Source organism: Schistocerca gregaria, chromosome 4, assembly GCF_023897955.1.
Source record: "Schistocerca gregaria isolate iqSchGreg1 chromosome 4, iqSchGreg1.2, whole genome shotgun sequence".
Taxonomy (NCBI): domain Eukaryota; kingdom Metazoa; phylum Arthropoda; class Insecta; order Orthoptera; family Acrididae; genus Schistocerca; species Schistocerca gregaria.
The window spans coordinates 563,226,619-563,246,291 of record NC_064923.1 but is presented as its reverse complement, the minus strand read 5'-3'; the positions used below and the strand labels follow the sequence as shown (position 1 = coordinate 563,246,291).

At 38.6% G+C, this 19,673-nt stretch overlaps 1 protein-coding gene across 10 annotated transcripts in view; it reads left to right on the top strand.

Annotated features, from left to right (window-relative positions):
* Nucleotides 1–19,673, top strand: part of LOC126267989 (uncharacterized) — a 905,571-nt gene that overhangs the window by 774,954 nt on the left and 110,944 nt on the right. For all 10 annotated transcript variants that reach the window (XR_007549061.1, XR_007549060.1, XM_049973342.1 and 7 more), the window contains exons 19-20: nucleotides 1,730–1,936; nucleotides 14,445–14,625. Coding sequence is in view for 8 of the 10 variants with exons in the window: in XM_049973342.1 (XP_049829299.1) it covers nucleotides 1,730–1,936; nucleotides 14,445–14,625 (388 nt within the window). In the remaining 2 variants the exon portion in view is untranslated. The remainder of the gene's footprint in view (nucleotides 1–1,729; nucleotides 1,937–14,444; nucleotides 14,626–19,673) is intronic.

The window sequence follows — 19,673 nt, the reverse complement described above, 5'->3', positions numbered from 1 at the left end:
TCACACACACATTTTTCTATATTTGTAGTGACTTATTCAATGGCCTTTGTATGTTTGACCCAGATAATCTCGTAGAATTACTGATAATAAAAAATGGTAAAAATTGTGTATTAATGTATTCTAAAGTGTAATGTGCATTTTACTATACACCTTCAGTTAGTTTTATATACTCTTGTAGAGTGGCTATAATCTATTGTGAAGTGTCATGTGTAATTTTAGTCCTTGACAGAACACATATTTAGAGATTTTTTATCCCCATGTTTAAATTCTTACTGTCTATCATTTTGTAATTACTAATTGAACTGTTTCCAGAACAGAGACAAAAATTTTTATTGTTTGCATATGGTGTTGGTAAACTTTTCCAATTTGTTAGTCAATTCTATGCAGTGTGCCTGCTTACTGTTTTAAGTTATTACTGTTTTGGATTCCTTTCTCCAGTTCAGCATTATTTCACTTATATGAATATCACTTACTGGATCTATAATGACTAATTCAGTACTTGTAACCACAAGGCCCTAGCAGCTGACAGAATTTTTGTGAACACTGTGTGCTTGCCCAGTTTTTGTTGAATGTCAGGAAATTTTTAAATGTTTGTGATTTATAAGCAATTTATAAATCATTCATATCTGTTTAATTAAACAATGTTCTTGCTTTTCTTTATTATATCTTGTGCTGTAAAGGAAAATGTTATTCATTTTAGTCCATTTTACAGAGCTCTGTGCTACAGTGATCCATGTTGTGAATGGGATATAAAATGAGTTATTGTTATACCTTTGTTGTGGCTATTATAATACAGTCTGTGGTATTTCATAAAAAGTGCTAATCAGTTTCATATTCTGTGTATATACTTTGATTTATTACAGAAAAATAAGGCATTTAAATATGCCTACATTAATAAATAAACATATGCACAAATAAGGATCTGAGAATGTATCTGGGCGTTACATGTATATGGATTTTATACATCATGATTCACATACTCTTCTGTGGTGTAGAATGACCCTTTCGATGAAGGGAATTTTGAGGGGGAGGGGGGGGGGGGGGAGCACATCATTCTCTAGACATTAATTTGTGAAGGGAGGTCATTAAATATCTTGCATTCAGTAAAATGGATTCCCTTCTGTACCATGTGGAGGTATGTGTGCTCATTGTGGATGTCATCTTTTCTTGTAATATCATGACACTGATACATACTGTTGGATTAAAAACGGGTTATTTTTTCTTTATGAAACATTTCCTGGAGAATATGTATTGCACTGTAGATGTGAGGATTTTAGGTTCCATAGAAAGATTTTTGCATGGGGTTATAGGATGGAATCCACTCACAATTCTTATGACTAAATTCTATGCATGTGGCACTTTTCTAGCCAGTGGCTGATTTCCCCAAAAGATGATTTGATAAACCATAATGGCATGAAAATAACCATAGTAAGCTGATTTAATATTTTCCATGTTTCTTCACGATCAAATAATGTGTAAAGCATAAGTTGTAGAACACAGTCTTTTGCATAGATGAATTATCAGTACACATCATAGTGTCACCAGCAAAGATTGTAAATTCACAATAATTGGCACAAACAGGTGGCATTGACAAGACAATAATTGGCACAAACAGGTGGCACTGACAAGTTTGAGAGACAAGGAATAAGTTATCAGTCAGTTGCAGTGATTGTTGCATACTTAATAAAGTTTATTTACAAGTTAACTGAAGCTATTATTTTATTTACAGCTTTGGGACAGGTTATGCTGTATGTAGATGGAATGAACGGTGTGATGGAACACAATCAGACAGTTCAGTGGCTGTACACCCTGATTGCCAGCAAGTTCCGTCTGGTTGTGAAGACTGCACTGAAACTTCTGCTTGTATTTGTGGAGTATGTGGAAACAAATTGCCTACTGCTCATCCGAGCCATCCATACTGTTGATTCTTCACATGGTTAGTATAATCTAGAAATGTTCCTAGAATCTCCGTAAATGAATGAAATAAAAACTTTGTTGTTGTAATAATAATGCAAGGACACTCAAATGTGCATTCGCCTTTGTACGGCTTTTATATTGTTGCAGAATTGTGATTTCTTTTTTTCATAATATGTTATGTAGACAAAATGGTCATACATTTCATAAGAAAAGCAATTTATCAGAAAGCATTTTACAAGTGAAAGTTATATAAGTTAGTACACCAGATTGAAAGATTGCCATGAGAGATAAACTTGTGTTCGAATAGAGATGATATGGAAGATATATAGTGTGTGATGTCATTTGTAAACATACTGTTTCTGTTAAAAAGGGAACCTGTTGACCTGATAGTTCCTGTCCTTAGTGTGATCTTGGCAAGAGTCTCCATTTCCTGCTGACATGTGCAATTAATCACAAACAACATGATTAAAGCTACCAGTGGAAATAAAGGATACGTGGGGAGCTTACAACACTAATCAAATAAGGGACATATTCAGACTCAAATAAATATATACACTGAAATTTTCAATTACATGTAGAAGGACACTCCCTATTTGATAAGTGTAACCACACTGAAATAGGTTGCAAATAATGTTTAGTTGTACACAAGAGCACAGAATGTATCTGGGAATCATTATGCAGTTACTAAGAGATTCCATTCACAAGCAATAAAGAAATACAGGAGATAATGATGAGAGCCAAAGAGATGTCATCAAATAATGATACAACAGCATTAGGACATGTGGCACTATCTGAGTGGCTGTGCAAATAATCCCTTGCCTCATTGATTATTGTATAACAGGTTAATTCAGCTAAGTCAGTTAATGTCAGTAGCAAGAAATAATATGATCAAAATGATTGCTCATTGAAAACAAGTAGGCTGTTATAAGCTTCTGGTTTCAATACACAGGTAAACTTCTACAGACCTGGTGTCTAAAGTGTAGGTCCACTTGGTCTGGAGGCTGACTATAGCAATTGCAGAAATGAGTGTTATTCTCCTGAAGACCAACTAAAAAAATGCCAGGCAATTGCTCTTCTCGAGCCCTACTTCAAACCTCTGGACCTGAGGAAAATGGTTGACTGACCAGTGTGGCCTCACTTTTTCTGACTGTATCTACATGGCAGCTCTACAAGTCACACTAAAGCACATGGCAGAGTGTTCAGGAAACCACTTTCAGACTATTTCTCGGTCACTCTTGAAAAGTACGTGGGAAAAATGAACAAAACTTTCTGTGGAAGCACTGATTTTTCTTATTTTATTATGATGGTCATTTCTCCCTTCATTGGAGGGAGTCAACAAAATAGTTGCATATTCAGAGCTCTTTGTAGCAAGTCCTGAAAGCTTTCCTCTGGGATGTTCAGTTGCCATATTCTGGTGGCTCTTTACCACCAACTTGGGACATGAAGACAGGCTTTTATATGAGGGTTGGAACTTAAATAGTGCCAACTATTTATTCACGATCGATACAAAAGAGTTACATGTTTGTACCTGTTACTGCCCTTCAAAGTAGTCACCAATTTTGTGTAGAACCCATTGCCAGCGATGTGGAAGGCTCAGGATACCGTAAGCAGAACATGTTCTGTCGATGGTACAAATGGAGCAGTCTGCTGCCTGTAGAATCTCTGGAATAGTTCTGAAGCAAATGCCACGAAATGGTTCCTTAATATATGTAATCAAATCAAAGTCACAAGCACTTAAGTCCAGGGAGTATGGTGGATGGTACAGTACCTTCCAGTCCCAACGACTGAACAGAGCAGCCACAGCTTGCGCTGTATGCGCCAGCGCATTGTCATGCAAAATGATGGGTGGGTTGCACAGAAAGTGTCACCGCTTCTGTCACAAAGCTGGTCACAGGCAATGCTCCAGAAACAAACATTAATACTGTGCATTGACGATATTCCGTGGAGGAACATAATATGTTAGGTTAACACCATCACAGTTGTACGTGAGATTCACCACAGTGATGCCATTTGTTGGATTGGTGTTTCAGTTTTGGCTCGTACGATGTGGCCCATGTCTCATCCAGTGTTACAATACGGCGTAAGAAAGCCTTTTCTTCACACTCATAGCGGTACAAGTGTGTCTGAGCAGCATCATAACGCATCCATTTCTGCATTTCCCTCAAGTCATGCGGAGCCCATTGTGATGCAATTTTTCGCATGCCAAGACATTACTTTAGGATGTGAAGCACAGTCATATGCACTAATAGGGTTTCGTGGGCAAGCTCACGAATCATATGGCATCAATCACTGTCCACTAACATGGCAACAGCATTAACTTCTTCTTCAGAGACCCTAGGATGACCTGTGCAAGCATGTCTGCCACAGTTTGCCGACCTCCATTGAAAGTTTTTACCCAACAAGCCACTGTTCTGTACAGCAATGTTGATTCCCCGCATGCCTCTTGAAGACCTTGATTACGCTGTCATGCTGTATGACCTCTGGCACATTCAGTCTTTATCCAACTCTGTTGTTCCTGTTTCGAAAATGTAGTGACTCTGTTACATTAGACCGCTTGCTCACAAGTGACTGTGTTTTCCTCGATTGTGCGCACGCCGGTTATGTGGGACGGGCGAGTACATTTGCTCGGATGTAAGGTAGGTATTTCAACAATGTGTGCTATCAGCAGCAATACTAGATTCCATTGCATAGTGCCTCCACAGCAAAGTTGCCCCTATTGAAGTTCCAACCTACATAATTTGGCCACCTGCAGTGATAGATTCAGTTTTAACACAAATCAAAATCTTGATAATTTGTAACTTATTTAATTCCATTAAGCATCAGTTTACAAAATTTGATGAAATTATTTCTGTATCTGTTGAATGTCATCACATTATTATCATCTTCCAGTTCCCCAAGAACTGCACTGAAAATTGATATTAAAATATTTTAACTCTGTAGTTAATAAAGATTATTGAGTTTTAGCTTCAGTTCTATGTAAGTACAGTATATAATGTTGCTCACCATATGTAGTGTCTGTCTACTGGTAGCACACAAAATATCAGTACAGAGTGTGGTGCCCTTGCTCAGCAACACAGGATGCGTAGCTGCTCCTCTGAGCATGCTGTAGATGAGGCCATCTGGAAGCCGCTTGCGTGATGTCCTGCAATCTGAATAGTGGCCTGTGAAGCTCAACAGTGGTCCACAGTGGGAGTGAGTAAAATCCACAAGCTTGAAGTTTTCAGTGCTTGTTTGACTGCATTTAATTGTGGTGCACAAGCTGCTTCTATATACAAGTGATTTTGTAGATACTTATCCACCAGTTGAGGGATGTTGCATCAGGTAATTTCCATCAGATGGAACTCAGGTCTGTATGATCCACAAAAAAGGGGTGCACATCAGTGCAGGATGTCATTCATACAAACTGCAGCTATTACAAGTACCCAAAGGATACAAATGTATGCTTGTAATATTGTCTTGTTTCCACAGATGGAAACACTCAAATTACCATATTGATCAATTTCCACACAGATGATTTTTGTTGGCTAAAAGGCAAATGCTGGGATTTCAGTTGTCCCCTCTGACCCATGATAAAAAAAGTCCTAACGACATAATGCTTAAGGAAGCTAAGGTATAATAGAGCATTTGGCTCTCCTTAAGCCCTCTTTTGCTTCCAGGGAAGGAATTATTTGCAAAATAAATAAATAAATAAAAATAAAATATTACATGCATGTAGGGTGATCCAGGGATACACCACATGATGGAAGAATCACTTGCGAGGCTACAGCACATATCTGCTGTGAGCAATATGGTACCACACCCTGCTATTCCTGGATCTACTTGAGATGGGAGAGACACCAGATTTGGTGTGCCGAGTGGTGTCTCTTTGCCAAAGGAATCTATATTGCAGGCTGTTGAGTGTGCACTGTAAACTTTCATAGTTGATAACTCACAATGTGATCGGAGAGTTCTGATCCAGACCTTTGCCAGACAGTTGCTGTGTCAGTTGGACACAGTCAGACACTCACAGCAAGGTAATGATCACGATGATGAGGCATAACATGTGGTTAGCATTGCTCGTATTGCTGTTGAATATTTCCTCCCTCTTGGATATGGCTGCACAGCTGTTAAATGAAAAACGGATGCTATTCAGCTCCTACTCCACCTTATGCTGATTGGGCAGGCCTTTAATCTGCCAGTGATCTGGCCACTTGTAATACCACACAAATGTCAGAAACCACAGTTATACGTTAATAATTTTTATTAAGGTGAAAAACTATGAATGAGAGAAATTTAACATTGTATACCTGAAGAGTGTCTGTATTCTGACTGAAATTGGTTCTATTAACTGGTTCTATTGACACAGTTTATATAGCTCAATGATTAAAAATAGGTTAATGATGAAAAAGTTTTTTTAATGAAAATGGCTTATTCTTGTGGCTTTTAGTGTGCTGAATCTTAATATGATAGCAAACAAGCCACATCACCCATTTCTTTATTTTTATTTATTTATTTCAAATGAAACTCAACAGTTTTAAATGTGGTTTTTCTTTGGAATTTTAATGGTATATATTTTGTATACTATTTCAGTTAATAATGTGAATTGTGGATGGGATAGTATGGTTAAGAGATCATCACCAAATATGTAGCTCAATTGAGGATTTCTTGGCAAGGAAGACAATGCTTGTTATCTACATCTATATCTACATCCACATAGATACTCCACAAGCCATCATATGCTCCATGGTGGAGGGTACCCTTTACCACTTCTAATCATGATTTTCCATTTAGACTCAAAAATACAAGTGAAAAATGACTCTCTACATCCTCTATATGAGCCCTAGTCTCTCTAATCTTATCTTCATGATCCTTATGCACAATGTATGTCGGTAGCAGTATAGTCGATCTGCAGTCACCGTCTAATGCTGGTTCTCTAAATTTTCTCAATAGTGCTTCTCAAAAAGAAAGTTGCCTTCTGCCCAGTGATTCCCATTTGAGTTTCTGAAGCATCTTCTTAATATTTACATGTTTTTTGAACCTACTGGCAACAAATCTAGCAGCCCACCTCTGAACTGCTCTGATACCTACCTTTATTCTGACCTGCAGATTCCAAACCCTCAAACAGTACTCAACAATGGGTTTTACTAGTGGCTTATATGTGGCTTCCTTTACAGATGAACCACATTTTCCTAAAATTCCCCAAGTAAACTGAAGTCGATGTTATGCTGTGCTGCAGATTTGTTTGTCTACCTTACCTTCAAAGGAAAATTAGTTGTGTGTCAGGAAATAACTGGTAATTTGTATAAGGTATGAGGTAATGAGTTTTGCATCTGAAGGACATTGGACGAGGTAGTGTTTGATAGTGGAAGGCCATTGGCATGATGGATGCTGGAGCAAGTGGCATCGAAAGTGGAGATGGTGAAGAGTTGGTGAAGGAAGTGGTTAGTATCTTTGATCTGGGAGGCTATGTTTTGGTCAACAAAAGCAGAAAATCTTTCAGTGGGAGCACAATAGCCAGTTACAATGGGGCACCACAATTGTTTGGTTTGTGGACTTTGGGGTGTGTGTAAAAGGAGTTAGTGTAGAGTGATGTGGGATGAGGAGGGTGATGGAGTCAGGGAAGAGGTTATGGGAAGGGCCTATGGATTTCGATAGGTATTGGACATTATGTTGAACTCCTAGAATGGAATCACTATGGTGGAGCTTATAGGTTGAGGAGTCAGAGAGTTTATGGAGACCTTTCAGATTTTCAAAAGAAGCAGAGGGCAAATGGTCAGTGGTGATCTTGATGAAGGGATTAGTCCAGCATAGGCCTGAAATGAGTTAGGAAGTCCACAGAATACCTAAATTAGAATTGCTAGACAAGGCAATCTCAGATTTTTCTGAATATGAGGCTAGAATCCTAACCAATGCACGGCGTTATTTGGTTTACAACAATATGCTGCTGATAATTGATAATATAAACATAATTTTGCACTTCCTAACTTCACACACTAAGGGCACTGGCTGGTGACTTCTGGACCATGAAAATGCTTGTATACCCCTTGCACGAACACCAATCTGTTTGGAAAATGACTCCAGATCCATAAACATGTAACTATGCCCCATGCATTTCTTCATATCCTCCCCTGAGTCTGGGAGAAGAACTGAGTGGGAACCTGCCCCCCCCCCCCCCCCACACACACACACACACACACGATGAATGAGATATTGAGTGCAGAATCACACAATATTACTATCACGCACTGTAGAACCTGGCATGTGACTGATTTTCTTCTAAAAGCATTACCATGTGACATGGTGTAGTTATCTCCTTTCATTATTAACCTATCCTCTGAGCCTTCAAATTAATCTTTAATTTGTAGTACACATTACTTATGAAGAATGGTTTATCACCCTTTTTAAAGAGATGTATTTTAGTAATATTTTTCATCTCCTTGAACTGTTTATTATTCAGTTTTATTCCCTGAATCAAAATACTGTTTTGAGTTGTTTTTGTTTGTTTTTCATTGGTAAATGTATGTCCAAACTGGATTTTGTTACATGATTATGTACAGAACTGTTAGTGAAATACTTAGTAATGCTTCCCTGATTTGTACAACATATTTGACATATTGGTTGACGTAATCACTTGGTGCAGCAAGGATACCCAGTTTTTAAATAGTTCTTTGCAATGAACCCAACAGTACTTTTTGTTATTACTCTTATGGCCTCTTTGTGCAGCTTAAAAATTGTGTCCAAGTTCTGTGCCTTCAATCCCCAGAAAAGAATCCATTAGCTAAGAACTGAGTGTATGCAGAAATAGTACAGCACCACAAAACAGTGGCCGTTGTGAACTGATTAGACTTCCAAGAGAATAACATGCTAATTACATTCTTTTTGCTTGTGTTTTGTGTGTCCATTCCATGTTAATTGACAATACTCACTCCTAAAAACTTCATGTTTTATAAGCAATCTATAGACTTATCACATGTACTTAATTTGACAATTGTTTTCCATCTTTATGTTGAAATGCATAATGTTTGTTTTCTTGATGTTCACTGGTAATTTATTATGTTCTGCCCAGTCCTTGAGAGTTTCATTTACTTTCTGTAATAGGAGTTCTAATGTTCCATCATTGACTATGATGTTGATGTCTTCAGAAAGGAAAATGTTTTCTCCTTGTTTTATATTATCTTGGAAAGTCATTGATATATTTTCAGAACAGAATGGACCCAATATACTACCCAGAGGAACACTTGTGTTTGCATTTTTCTTGTCTGACAGTTGTTTTGCTAAAAATTTATAATCAGCAGACATGTATGACTGATGGATGAGACTGGAACCATTTTTTTGCCATTCCTCTTACACCTGGTGCTTCTAGCTTCTGTGCTTTTATTTTTTGCATTACATATTATTTTGCAACTGAATGATTTTAGGAACTGCAGATTAGTGTAGTGCTTTTGTAAAGAATTGTTAAATTTAATTATCTGGAATTGTCAGAACAAGATGGTGCCAGGTTAAAATAATTTTTGTGCTTCCTTTAAAATGTAAAGGAAAGTACAGGTTGGAATTTCAACATGGTATGAAAGGGGCAGATTGCTACTCATCATAAAGATCACATGCTGAGTTGCAGACAGGTGCAATGAAAAGACTGTTATGTATAAGCATTCACCGAAAGCCTTCTTCAGGGCCATGGATGGGAAAGGGGGGGGGGGGGGAGTCTTGACATCTGTGATGATTTTTTCCAGAAACAAATTGCCTGCATTTTGCATTTCTATCAAATTGTTGTTTTTGTTCAGGAGTCAAGGTGTGTGGGACAATCTTTGCACACACTTTTCTCCTCTTGAAAACATTCTGGACAATATCTTGAATTCTTGATTTAGAGATGTTGCTTCTGTAGTGGTTTGTGGCACAGCCACAAAGACACTTTATGGACACAGATCCACTTCTTAGCACTTCCTGCTCTTCCCATGTGCACAAATATTGTTTCCAGATGTTAGTGCAGGGTGCTGCCGTAGTTACTTTGCTGATGTCACTTACACGCCTGGGAGAAAATCAATCTCAGAACTTTTCGGACAGTAAGTTTATGCAGTGTTTTATTGTTTATTTTTTATTTTTTTTATTTAAACTTCTAGTTGCATAGGAGCAAATCTTCAAGGTCATGGAACATGTCAGTACATGAAATTACAACGTAAAAGTAATGAGAGATAAAATGTTTATGAACCCAACAAAAGTCAAGCCATAAGTTGAAGTAAACATAGTCAACAATATAACATAGGAATCATTAATTTTTCAAGGAACTCCTCAACAGAATAGAAGGAGTGACCCATGAGGAAACTCTTGTTTCGATTTAAAAATGCTTGGATTACTGCTAAGGTTTTTGAATTCTTGTGGTAGCTTATTGAAAATGGATGCAGCACTATACTGCACACCTTTCTGCACAAGAGTTAAGAAAGTGGGGTCCAAATGCAGATTGGATTTCTACCTAGTACTAACGGAGTGAGAGCTGCTAATTCTTGGGAATAAGCTGATATTGTTAACAAGAAATGACAGTAAAGAGTATATATATATTGGGAGGCCAATATCAAATTCCCCAGGCTAGTAAACAGAGGTTGACAAGAGGTTTGCAAACTCACACCACTTATTGCTCGAACTGCCCATTTCTGAGCCAAAAATATCCTTTTAGAATTGGAAGAGTTAAACCCAAAATATAGTACCATACGGCATTAGTGAATGAAAATAAGCAAAGTAGACTAATTTTAGTGGAACAGTCACTTACTTCAGATACCTTTCAAACAGTAAAAATGGCAGCATTAAGTCTTTGAACAAGATCTTGAATGTGGGCTTTCCACAACAGTTTACTATCTATCTGAACACCTAGAAATTTGAACTGTTCAGCATCACTGATCATATGCCCATTCTCAGAAATTAAAATGTTGTTTTTGTTGAATTGTGTGTTAGAAACTGTAAAAACTGAGTCTTACTGTAATTTAGCATTAGTTTATTGTCTACAAGCCATGAACTGCACTATTTGAGACAGAGCCAATGCTGCACTCATCCTTTGCTACCAAGCTAGTGTCATCAGCAAACAGAAATATTTTAGAATTACCCACAATACTAGAAGGCATATCATTTATATAAATAAGGAACAGGAGTGTCCCCAACACTGATCCTTGGGGCACCCACCATTTGACCATACCCCACTCAGATCCCACATCACAGCCATTCTCAAAACTGTGAATAATGGCCATTTGCTGCCTGTGTTTGAAGTCAGAGGTGAAACAATTGTGAGCTACTCCCTGTATTTCATAATGGTCCAACTTTTGGAGCAATATTTTGTGATCAACACAATCAAACACCTTAGGTAAATCAAAAACTACACCTAGCATTTGAAACCATTTGTTTAATCCATCCAGTACCTCGCAGAGAAAAGAGAATATAGATTTTCAGTTGTTAAATGATTTCTAAAGCTGAGCTGTACATTTTATAGGGAATTATGTGATATAAAATGATCAATTTTCCTTAGATGCACTGCCTTTTGAATAACTTTAGCAAATACTGATGGCACAGAAGTATGTCCAAAATTGTTTACATTATCTGTTTCTCCCTTTTTAAAAAGCAATTTTTCTACTGAGTACTTTAAACATTCAGGAAACTGACCATTCTTATAGGAAAAATTACAAATATGGCTAAGTACAGGGCTAATATGTTCAGCACAATACTTCAGTATTCTGCTAGGCACTCCATCATATCCATGAGAGTCCTTAGTCTTCAGTGATTTAATTATTGAATCAATCTCCCCCTTGTCAGTATCACAGAGGAGTATTTCAGACATCAATCTCGGAAAGACATTTTCCAAGAGAGTAAGATCGTTCCCTGTAGAAACTAAGTTTTTATTTAATTCACCAGCAAAGCTCAGAAAATGATTGTTAAATACTGTACATGTATCTGACTTATCAGTACAGAAATACTTTTACTATGAGTTGACTTTATATTGTCGACCTTATGCTGCTGACCAGACACTTCCTTCACAATGGACCATATGATTTTAATTTTATCCTGTGAATTTGCTATTCTCTTTGGCTACCACATACTCTTTGCCTTCCTAATAACAATTTTAAGCACATTAAAATACTGTTTGTGGCCACTGTAGCTTGATTGTGATTACTTCCAAATTTTGATATAATTCCCACTTTGTTCTACATGATGTCCTTATCTCACTACTCAGCCACTCAGGCTGCCTTTTACTGCTAGTACCCTGTTTAGAACATTCTAATGTAAAATGAGAAATGTGTTAAGGAAAGCATTGTATTTGTCATCTATGTTATCAGCACTGTAAACATGCTGCCACTCTTGTTCCTTAACAAGGTTTAAAAATTTCTCTATTGCCATAGTTTGTAACTATATGTTACATTTGTTTGACCTTTTAATGTTAAAATGTATGCATCATGATCTGAAAAGCCATTCACCCTTTTATTAACAGAAGGTCCATCTGGTAATGAAGAGTGAATAAAAATATTGTCTGTGGCTGTGGTATTGTTCCCCTGCACCCTGGTTGGGAACAAAAAAAAAAATAGTCTGCTTCAGCTCATATGATTTTAAAAGATCTACCAACACCCTTTTTCTTGCATAATCATATACAAAATTAATATTGAAGTCACCACATATAACTAATTTTTGATACTTCCTATAAAGTGAACCTAGAACCCTCTCTAGCTTGAGCAGAAAAGCTCTGAAGTCAGAGTTATGGGACTATAAACAACAACAATTAGAAGTTTAGTTTCACTAAATTCAACTGTCCCTGCACAACATTCAAATACCTATTCAGTACAGTACTGTGATACTACTAGGGACTCAAATGGAATACTGTTTTTTATGTACATGGCCATTCCCCCACTCCACAAGGAACTCCTTGAAAAACAGTCAGCTACTCTGTATCCTGCTAAAGGAAGCCTCTGAATTGTCAAATTATTTAGGTGGTGCTCCGATATACCAATAATGTCAGAGTCAACATATATAAGCAATTCACTAGTTTTATCTGTAGGACCTCTTATATTACAATGAAATATGCTAATTCCTTCTCTACTTGGATACCTGATTCCTGTGAAGGTGATATCATGGTTAGAGGATCTTCCTTTAAGCAGGTACACCTGTCACCTGGTTTCAGTGTAAAAAAAGGTACAGCTTTCATCTTCAGGCTAGTGTACTTTGTTCTTAGTAGACTGCACATTTTGATTAATACTTACATCCTACCTTTCACATACACATTGAAGAAGTCTCTAAATGGGTTGAGACACTTTTAAGGGAGGGGAACCTGTTGTCAAAATTTATCCTGAAACAGGCCTTATCCTCCTACCTATGACAACATGTATTTGGACTTGTGTAGCCCCACACCCATCTGCAATACTCTCATTAATTAACTGCACCAACCTCTCCTGCAGATCTTGCAGAACTAGCATTCCTGGAAGAAAGGATATTGCAGAGACACAGCATAGCCACAGACTTGGGGATGTTTCCAGAATGAAATTTTCACTCTGCAGCGGAGTGTACTCTGATAGGAAACCTCCTAGCAGATTAAAACTGTGTGCTGGACTGAGACTCGAACTCGGGACCTATACCTTTCGTGGCAAGTGCTCTACCAACTGAGCTACGGTACCCAAGCATTACTTAATCACCTGCCCTCATAATTTTTATTCCACCAGTACCTCGTCTCCTATCTTCCAAACTTCATTGAAGTTCTCCTGGACAACTTGCAGACTCCTGGAAGAAAGGATACTTCAGAGACATGGCTTAGCCATCATCTGGGGGATGTTTCCAGAATTAAATTTTCACTCTGCAGCAGAGTCTGCACCGATATGCCAGGAAGTTACATATCGACGCACACTCCACTGCAGAGTGAAAATTTCACTCTGGGAACACCCCTCAGACTGTGGCCAAGCCATGTCTCCACAATATCCTTTCTTCCAGGAGTGCTAATTCTGCAAGGTCTGCAGGAGAGCTTCTGTTAAGTTTGGAAGATAGGAGAAGAGGTACTGGTGGTATTAAAGTTGTGAGGATAGGTCGTGAGTTGTGCTTAGGTAGGTTAGTCAGTGGAGCACTTGCCCATCAAAGGCAAAGGTCCCAAGTTTGAGTATCGGTCCGGCACACAGTTTTAATCCACCAGGAAGTTTCGTATCAGTGCACACACTACTGCAGAGTGAAAAATTTCATTCTGGGAACATGAGATATTTCCTAAACACAACACAGAGATGTAAAATATCCACTTTTATGACAAGAAAAAGATGCTAGAGTGGCTGTACATTGATGGTCTAGGTATGGCACAGTGATTTTTTATGGGTCTTACACATCACTTAACAGATGAATTAATTTTGTCTTGGCACTGTCAAACATTTTAATGCATAAACTCTCTGTTTGTGGTTCACCTAGAAATTCAACTTTTGAGTAAAAAAATTAAATTGGCCATCAAAAGTAAGAAGAATATGTGGATGCATATCACTGCATTTGTAACAGGTTTTTTAACTACTCACCATATTTTCATTTGTGATGTCTTCTTTATTTTCTTACAGGGGCTCTTCCCTGGAGTAACATAATAAAATTGCTGAAGGATTTTGACACAGCTGACACTGAACTTCTCATATATGCAACTACACTAATAAACAAAACACTGAATGGTATTCCTGATCAAGATACATATTATGATCAGGTTGACGCCCTAGAGGAACAAGGCATTGAAGCTGTAATACAAAGGTAAGGTTTCGTTATTTCATATATGTAGGAAAAAAGGTTTTCTTTTCTATGTCTATGTTATATCTCATAAGCAACTACCGATTACACAACCAAAACATTTTCATGCCATTTTGTCTCTATACATATGAAGATCTTCCTAATACACAAGTGGAGATTTTCGTAGTTTTATGTATTATTGTTATTATTATTATTTACTTTAGCGCACAATATATGAGAGAGTACATAAAACATTTTGTAAATCTCATAAATACTGAATTTCAGTTTAGGCACTAGTTCTCCAACAAAAAGCTATAGGTTATTCCTTAAAGTTATATGCTGTGTGATCCAGCCAACTGACGGGGAAAGGGGGGGGGGGGGGGGAAGAAAGATTACTGCAACTTCATATTTGCTACTGAGTCAGCTGCTGTGGCTGAGCAATTCTAGGCATTTCAGTCCAGAACCACACTGCTTCTACAGTCACAGGTTCAAATTCTGCCCCCGGGCACAGATGTGTGTGATGTCCTTAGGTTGGTTAGGTTCAAGCAGTTCTAAGTCTAGGGGACTGATGACCTCAGATGTTAAGTCCCATAGTGCTGAGAGCTATATTTAGCTACTGAGGAAATAATAATGTGCATCAAATCATATGTATAAAATTGTTGAGGCTTTCATGGGCACTTGCTGATGTATTGCCTGTATGCTTCCATCTTGGGAGCACAAGCTGAAGTTTGTTTAATGATTTTCCTGACATGATTCACCAGCAGGAGTGGCTGTAATTTTCAAAGATTCCCATAGCTGGTGGCAGATTGGAATTGGACCTGTATTTTGAGATTATAAGTAGCTGTGGTTCATGGTGTGGGTTCCTGTAGTCAAGTCCTAGTTCATGAACCACAGGCAACGTATGAGTGGCCAAGTAAGTGGTCCCGACAGTCGGGATACCAGTTACTTTGGAATAAGGCTGGGCATCTCGGACATATTCTGAGTCGTGGTCACCTTTGTGCTCATACGGGAAAGACTACCAAATCCACCGGTTAGTCTCTCAACCGTTAGGGGTAAAACTCAATGGGACTCGGGGCAAGTAAGGCTAGCAACCTGCTTCCCCGATACTTTAAATATGATGCTGGCAACAATCAGAGCAAAAAGCCTTGGACCTTTGGAGGTGATGGAGTCCCGCCTCTAACTGACAAACCAGGGACTCCTAAGATACGAACTTGGCAAACAAATGGTAATGAGATGGGGAGCTATTAATGTCAATGGGGGCTACCCTGGGAAGAAGGTAGAGCTGGCAGAGGCTGCAAGTAAGATGGGGCTGGACGTTTTAGCTGTTAGTGACATTCAGGTAAGGGGTGAGAAAGAAGAGGAAGTGGGAGAATACAAGGTCTACCTGTCAGGAGTCAAAGCAGGAATAGCACAATGGGGTGTAGGGATTTGCATCAGGAAAGAAATGGAACCCAGCGTAGTTGCAGTAAGGTATGTAAACGAACGACTGATGTGGATAGATTTTATGAGGCACTCACTGATGTAGTTGTTAGAGTAAAGGACAAGGACAGTGTTCTGCTCATGGGTGATTTTAATGCCAAGATTGGAAATCGAACAGAAGGGTATGAAAAGGTTATGGGTAAATTTGGAGAGGATATGGAGGCCAACAGGAACGGGAAACAACTCTTGGATTTCTGTGCCAGTATGGGCTTAGTAATCACAAATTCCTTTTTTAAACATAAGAACATTCACCAGTATACTTGGGAAGGCAGGGGAACCAGATCTGTCATTGACTATATAATAACAGATCAGGAATTCAGGAAGGCTGTGAGGGACACACGTGTAGTCAGGGGATTCTTTGATGACACTGATCATTATTTAATCTGCAGTGAAATTGGGATTGTGAGGCCGAAAGTGCAGGAGGTCAGGTCCATATGTAGGAGGATAAGAGTGGAGAAACTTCAGGATAAGGAAATCAGGCTCAAGTACATAACAGCGATCTCAGAAAGGTACCAGTTAGTTGAATGTAGTCAATTACAGTCATTGGAAAAGGAATGGACAAGGTACAGGGACACAGTACTAGAGGTGGCTAAAGAATGTCTTGGAACAGTAGTGTGTAAAAGTAGGATGAAGCAAACAGCTTGGTGGAATGACACAGTCAAGGCAGCCTGTAAAAGGAAAAAGAAGGCGTATCAAAAATGGCTACATACTAGAACTCAGGTAGACAGAGGAAGTTATATTGAAGAAAGAAACAAAGCCAAACAGATAATTGCAGCATCCAAGAAGAAATCTTGGGAAGACTTTGGAAACAGGTTGGAGACTATGGGTCAAGCTGCTGGAAAACCATTCTGGAGTGTAATTAGCAGTCTTCGAAAGGGAGGTAAGAAGGAAATGACAAGTATTTAGGACAGGTCAGGAAAACTGCTGGTGAATCCTGTGAATGCCTTGGGCAGATGGAGGGAGTATTTTGAAGAGTTGCTCAATGTAGGTGAAAATACGATCAGTAATGTTTCAGATTTCGAGGTACAATGGGATAGGAATGATGATGGAAATAAAATCACATTTGAGGAAGTGGAGAAAACTGTCAATAGATTGCAGTGCAATAAAGCAGCTGGGGTGGATGAAATTAAGTCGGAACTCATGAAATACAGTGGAACGTCTGTTCTTAAATGGCTACACAGGATAATTGAAATGGCCTGGGAGTCGGGATAGGTTCCATCAGACTGGACAAAAGCAGTAATCACACCAATCTTTAAACATGGAAACAGAAAAGATTGTAACAACTACAGAGGTATCTCTTTAATCAACGTTGTGGGTAAAATCTTCTCAGGTATTGTTGAAAGGAAAGTGCGAGTATTAGTTGAGGACCAATTGGATGAAAATCAGTGTGGGTTTAAGCCTCTTAGAGGTTGTCAGGACCAGATCTTTAGCTTACGGCAAATAATGGAGAAGTGTTATGAGTGGAACAGGAAACTGTATCTATGCTTTATAGATCTAGAAAAGGCATATGACCGGGTTCCTAGAAGAAAGTTATTGTCTGTTCTATGAGATTATGAAATAGGAGGCAAACTTTTGCAAGCAAAATAAATGTCTTTACATGGATAGTCAGGCAGCAGTTAGAGTTGACGGTAAATTGAGTTCATGGTTCAGAGTAGTTTCAGGGGTAAGACAAGGCTGCAATCTGTCTCCACTGTTGTTCATATTATTTATGGATCATATGTTGAAAACAATAGACTGGCTGGGTGAGATCAAGATATGTGAACACAAAATAAGCAGTCTTGCATATTTGGATGACTTAGTTGTGATGGCAGATTCGATTGAAAGTTTGCAAAGTAATATTTCAGAGCTAGATCAGAAATGTATGAAGATTAGCATCTCCAAAACAAAAGTAATGTCAGTGGGAAAGAAATATAAATGGATTGAGTGCCAAATAGGAGGAACAAAGTTAGAACAGGTGGACAGTTTCAAGTACTTAGGATGCATATTCTCACAGGATGGCAACAGAGTGAAAGAACTGGAAGCGAGGTGTAGCAAAGCTAATGCAGTGAGCGCTCAGCTACGATCTTCTTTCTTCTGCAAGAAGGAAGTCAGTACCAAGACTAAGTTATCTGTGCACCGTTCAATCTTTCGACCAACTTCGTTGTATGGAAGCGAAAGCTGGGTGGATTCAGGTTACCTTATCAACAAGTTTGAGGTTACGGATATGAAAGTAGCTAGGATGATTGCAGGTACTAGTAGATGGGAACAATGGCAGGAGGGTGTCCACAATGAGGAAATCAAAGAAAAACTGGGAATGAACTCTATAGATGTAGCAGTCAGGATGAACAGGCTTAGATGGTGGGGTCATGTTACACTCATGGGAGAAGCAAGGTTACCCAAGAGACTCATGGGTTCAGCAGTAGAGGGTAGGAGGAGTCGGCGCAGACCAAGGAGAAGGTACCTGGATTCGGTTAAGAATGATTTTGAAGTAATAGGTTTATCAGAAGAGGCATCAATGTTAGCACTGAATAGGGGATCATGGAGGAATTATATAAGGGGGCTATGCTCCAGACTGAACGCTGAAAGGCGTAATCAGTCTTAAATGATGATGATTATGATGATGATGAGTAACTGTCATGCAAATGTCTGAAGGCTTTTCCTTGGTCATCACCACTATGTTTCTCTCGTTGGTACCTGGAATGATTATTCGCTGTAGCATGGGAATACAGGATCCATTTACCCTGAGGCTTTCTTTCTTCTTGTTGACACTATTGTCATGTTTGTAAATCTCTATGACTTCTACAAAGACAATGTAAAGACTATTAGCAAACAGACCAAGGAGATCAAAGAATGGCTCAGATCATCAAAAGACAAAATGGACTCACTCACAATCTTAGGAATGTATCGCATACTGTGTAGATGTGGAAAAATATATATTGGAATGTCTGAAAGATCCACCAGTACCAGGATCACTGAACACAAACAATATTATAGGTTCAGACAAGTGGAGAAATTGGCCATGTCAGAACAATGCACAATGTAAGACCGATCACATCATACAATTTGCCAACACAGGGCTTCTAGCCATGAACAAGAGCTACCACACCTGTATTGATTTGTTTGGGGAAACCACAGAAATTCAAAACATGACAATAACTTTCAACAAGGAGGAAGAAACATAAGACAGATGATTCCTGGATTCCTAAGCTGCAGCAAATTACTATTGCATGTACAAAGGGAAGAGCTACAGTGTCAATAACCAGGGAAAAGCCTCAGACATTGGCATGACAGGTACATACAATCTCAGGCCAGCTTGAGCTTGGGCTTGACTCTAGTCTGCTGCCAGCAATGTAGGATGACAATGCCAGCTACTCCTGCTGGCAAAATGTCAGGAGAATCATTAAACAAATGTCAGCCAAAGATCCTGAGACAGAAGCCAACTGGCAATACGTCAAATTGTATGTGGTGTTAAAACATCAACATCATTCTTAGGGTGATAGCTCTGAAACAAATCCTGAGTTAATGGCACCTTATTCCAGATTCACATTATGAAAGGGAAGGATGTATTTTAGAAAAAGACTAGGATAGAAAATCCTTAGGTAATTTAAGAAATG